This window comes from Dipodomys ordii, unplaced genomic scaffold (assembly GCF_000151885.1).
Source record: "Dipodomys ordii isolate 6190 unplaced genomic scaffold, Dord_2.0 Scaffold32, whole genome shotgun sequence".
NCBI classification, from domain to species: Eukaryota; Metazoa; Chordata; class Mammalia; order Rodentia; family Heteromyidae; genus Dipodomys; species Dipodomys ordii.
The window spans coordinates 4490294-4495490 of record NW_012267248.1 but is presented as its reverse complement, the minus strand read 5'-3'; the positions used below and the strand labels follow the sequence as shown (position 1 = coordinate 4495490).

The 5197-nt window shown below is 43.1% G+C and overlaps 1 protein-coding gene across 1 annotated transcript in view; it reads right to left on the bottom strand.

The window, feature by feature from the left end:
- Positions 1–3470, bottom strand: part of Pxdc1 (PX domain containing 1) — a 57416-nt gene extending 53946 nt beyond the window's left edge. The window contains exon 1 of the mRNA XM_013016620.1: positions 3354–3470. Within this exon, the coding sequence (XP_012872074.1) occupies positions 3354–3470 (117 nt within the window). The remainder of the gene's footprint in view (positions 1–3353) is intronic.
- Positions 3471–5197: the final 1727 nt, after the last annotated feature.

The following is a 5197-nucleotide window of genomic DNA, read 5'->3' as shown; positions in this document are numbered from 1 at the left end:
AATTCTATGCCTCCATTAGAAAGAATGACATTGCCCCATTTGTTAGGAAATGGAAAGACCTGGAAATATTATATTAAGTGAAGTAAGCCAGGCTCAAAGTAACAGGTCCAATGTTTTTGCTTATTTGCAATAACTAGTATATGTCTAGGACAAGCAGAAAAGTTCAAAAGCTATGTACATATGACCATATACGATGATGTTAAGTGAAATTAACCCCAAGATAGGGATACAACTGGTTTTTTTTCTTGCTTGCTATTGTTTTTTATTGTGAAAATACTGTACAGAGAGGTTACAATTACATGGGCAAGATAATGAGTACATTTCTTATCAAGCATTGTTGCCTCCTCCTTTGTTTCCCTTCCCATACCCCAATCCCCCCAACCCCCCTCACCAAAGTTGTAAAGTTTGTTTTTTGACATAACCACTTGTACATCTCATTGTTGCAATGGGTCCACCTGTATCCCTATTTAAACGATTTGTCTTTTCCCTTCCCTTCCACAAATTATACCAACATCAAATACAGTGAAAGCAGGGGTTATACCGTGGGGGAGGGACATACAAAGCAACAAAGAAATAATCCTATAAATGTGTTAGAAACAATCGCATGAAAGAAAAAAAACATTTGAATATGTATCTTAGGGTTTATTTCCCTAACATCAACTTATCTGACCTTTTCTGCTTGACTCAGACATATACTAGTTATTGCAAATAAGGTAAACCATGGGACCTTGCTATTGTTTTAAATGTATTTACAATGTACTATGTGATATTTTTTGTTGCTTTGTATGTCCCTCCCCCACGGTATAACCCCTATTTTCACTGTATTTGATGTTGGTGCCCTGCATCTTGTATATACATTTTTCTAATTTGGGGAGGGGAAGGGAAGTTACAAAATAAGGTGAAATAAGGATACAGGTTTGCCCATTGTAACAATGAGATGTACAAGACACTATGTTGAAAATGAACTTCATAACTTGGGAAGGGAGGGAGTAGTAGGGGAGATGGGAAGGGAAGGGGTGGTAGGGGATAAACAAAGGAGGAGGTAACAAAGCTTTTTAGGAAATGTACTCATTACCTTACTCATGTAACTGTAACCCCTTTGTACAGCATTTTTATAATAAAAAAATAAAACAAGAATCAACAGTGTAATATATCAAGCGGAACTTACAGATACTGTGATGTCTCCCTGAACCCTTCAGCAAGCATTGTGGTAGAAAATTGAAACCTTGACTTATTCTTAATGGAGGAATCATCAGGTGTTTTTGATCATGGCAGGGAGTAGGTAGTTAGAAGTCTAAGATAGAGAGACCCTTGCCTTAGGAAGAGCAGCTCAGGAGGCCACTGAAATTAGAAACCAGCGAGTGAAGGATACCTAAGTTCCAGCACTCCCAAAGTAGACCCTGAAACATGGATCCCTGTGAAGAATTTTATTAAGTAAATAATCTCAGGGAGACCACCAAAGAAAATGGAAGTAAGGAAAGGGAAGGAAAAGGTCTCTCAATGCTGCAATATTGACCAAGTATTAGTGATACATACCTGTAATTCCAGAACCCAGGTGGCTGTAACAAGAGGATCACCATTTTGAGGCCAACCTGGGCCTCCTAATGAGACACTGTTTTGACAAACAAATAAACACTGTGATTTCATGCAGAGGTTCTGTAGAAGGCAGCTTCAGCCCTACTCTGAGGGGAACCACACAGCACAGGATGTGCTGAGGGTTGGGACTCAAGGCTGAGGAGCTGAGCTTTCTCACTCGGCATGATAGTCCACCATGAAGGGCTCTGTGTAGAGAGTGGAGCCCTGCTACTGGTGCTCTGCAGGCCCAAATGAGGCAGATGACTGGGGTGTTATGGAGGCAGCTAGCAAAGGACTGAGTGCTAGCTTGTCCCGCATCCACTTTCTTAGCGCTATTAGAATAGTACAGACTAGGTAATTCACAAACAATAGACATTTCTTTGTCTAATGGCTCTGGGAAGGATAGTCAAGATCAAGACGCTACATCTTGGGTTCTAGGAAGGGCTTTTTGTGGCTTCAACTCATGGCAGAGGGCAGCACACAGTATCAGAGCTAGCCAGAGAAATCTCTCTTGTATGACAAAGCCCCTCCAAGTAAGCTGCCAACATATTCATCCATGAATGGATGAATCCATTCACCTCTGAAAGGTCTACACTTCCCTGTACCTTCCAATGGCAGTCTTCTTTCAACATGAGCTTCAGAGTGGAAAACCCACATTCAAATCACAGCAGAGCTTCTGAGAAACCTGGTGGACTGCTGCTCAGAGCAAGGGAAGGGTGAGATGATGCAGTACAGGGGCCCTTCCAGGGTAGGAGGATACCACGGGTACCACTCTTTGACAGAGACCAAAAGAGAAAATCAAAATGATTCTTTCTGGCTTGGCATATGCTGATAGTTGGGCGTGGGGACATGGAGGCCAGACAACATATGAAGGGGACTGCAGGCCTGTGATATGGGAGGAGTATTAGCCCCCAAGTGCAGCAAATCAGAGCCACAGGAACATACAGGGCCTTTGGAGAAGATTTCTGTGAATTCCAAGTCATCCAAGACACGCAAGGCCTTAGAGGGTGGAATTAGACAGCATCCCAGGGGAGGAATGAGTCAATTTGTTCATCGGCCAGGATTTATTGTGAGAAAGTAATTGCATGGTGCAATAGTAAGAGTTGACAGTCCTCAGGCCTTCACTTTGTACCCTACCCAATGTCTGAAAGTCCTGTATGCATGATCTGACTTCACCTCTGAATGTGGCTTGCTATTGTTATCTAACTCTACAGGTAAGAACATGAAGGGAAAGGAATCAAGGTCACACTACAAATAGGAAGATAAAACACTTGTTAATTTTCCATTTGAGTAATGGTCTCTAATCACACATATAGGTAAAACAATCTTATGGTGGAGATGATCACAGGAGCATTGTTTTAGTTGGTTAGTTGTGCCTCTTGGGTTGTGGTGATATGAGATAATGAACTAAGGGCTACACACTTGCCAGGCTTGCTTACTTGGCTCACATTCTACCGGGCTGAGCTGCCCCCCAGCCTCACTTTTTGCTGGTTAATTGGATAGGAAGTCTTGCAAACTTTTCTGCCCTGGCTGGCTTTGAAACTTGATCCTTCAGGTCTCCGGAGTAGCTAGGATTACAAGTATGAGTCACCACTGCCTGGCCATACTGCCTCTTGTACTTTCAACCCAGTCAAGTTTCCCTCCTCTTTCCAGGTTGGCCTGAGAACTGAGCTATTCAGTCTCTGTACAGCAAAGTGCACAATTGATTTTTCTCAATCATTCATTTACTGATGTTTACTCAGCACTTTGTACAGCATGCAGCCATCTGGGCCCAGTACCTTGCCTACACGAGAGAGGGCCATTTTTACATGGATTTTTATGATGGCTTCTTGTTGCTGCCTGTGTTGGTACAGATACAGAGAGGCTTGCAGCATCAGGTCTTTGCTGTAATACATTTTTCCAAGTTGCATGTGACATGTGTCTTGTCCTTTGGGAGACAGCAGGCTGACATGGTGGTGAGCTTTTCATAAACTCAGAGAAGAAGGTGGAGCAACTTTTGTGGGGCATGGAACAACAGATAGGACAAGATGACACTGTTTGGTCAGCACCATGCATATATGCTTAGAGGGTGATGGATGCTGATGCCCTTCATCCTGACCAAGCCAAAGACCTCTAATCTCATTATTCTTCCAGAGGACATGGCGTGACACAGCAGCAGGCAGATGGCTAGTGCAGAGCAGCCCTAGCATGTGCCTGTTGTCCCAAAGTGAACACCTGTGACCGTGGTCACCTCTCCTTCAACTCTGATAAGGTTTATCATGCTAATGAGTTTCAGAGAGACACTGATTTCCTGCTCAGAGCCTCCCAGCCACTGTCATCACCAGATTTAGAGAACAACAGATCAGATAAGTCTCTCAATGTGAAAACACCTGTAGCCCCTACTTTGGACTAATTATGTGCTTCTGGTTGGAAACATTATTCAATCTGTATACAAAGCCAGCTCCTACAACAAACACAGGGCAAATTCATAGTGGTGACTTCATGCTTGAACGAGCTTAGTTAGAGGCTTCATCATCTGATTTCAGAGGCCCAAAGTTGCATGAGAGTTGGAGAAGACATCAGATCAGGTGGCACACAAATGAGGAAGACCTTGGGCTGCCGAAGGAACTGAAAATCTTAAAGAAAATGGATGGACCATGTCTTCTCTTTGCAGGATTCCGTGGGTGTTTTGGTTTTTGTTGTTGTGTGATGCTGGGGAGTATACCCTGGGCCTCGCCTGGGGTAAGCATGAGCCCTACCGTTGAGCTACTCCTCCACCCCTGCATGGTTGATTTTAAGGTATGGGACACAGACTTCATGTTTGAAGGAACAAACGGGTTTCTGATACTAACTCCACCTAAGCTTCTCAAGAGTTCATTCTTTAGAAGGTATTTGCATGTCACTACCATGTCATGTGACTTTCCTTCAGATCCTTGCTCCACAGACAGAGGTTCTACACAAATGGCATTTTATTTTCCACTGCACTTTAAAGTCTCAAGGATGTTTCTCCTTTGGTGGTCTCTCCTATGGCTGCAACATGTGTTGTAGTATGCTATAGGCCACCCTCCAACCTCCCTCCCCAGGAACTCTTAGAAAGAATCCATCTGTTTTTCTGAATCTTTATGTTTGTTCTTTCCATAAATAAGCCCTGTGATGCAATTAAGGGTTAGGCTTCCTCATAATGTGATTCATCCTGACTTCACAGCCATCCCTTCTTTCTGGGTTGATGATATCTGAGTATTTCCATGTTTTCCTGGAGCTAAGTCATAGTGTCTGAATTCATGCTTTGTGTGTGGCTAGGCCTGATTTTCAGGACTCTGTCTTCCATGAACAAGTTATAGAGGGCAAATCAGTACTGGCTCAAGAGAACATGAATTGGCATGTGGCAGCTTCTCTTTTTAGAAAAGGTCCTCACAGGCATTTTCCCAAGGTTAAGGATATAAACAGTTAGAGGTATAAACCAATGAGCATATCTCTTGCAATACCTGAGCCAGGGGTGCTAAATAAATACTTTATTCTGTCTGATAGGTAGATTTTTGTAATTTAATTGCTATTAGGCATGTTCCAGGGAGCATCTCTAGATTCTTTGTGTGTGTGTGTGTGTGTGTGTGTGTGTGTGTGTGTGTGTGTGTGTGTGTGTGTG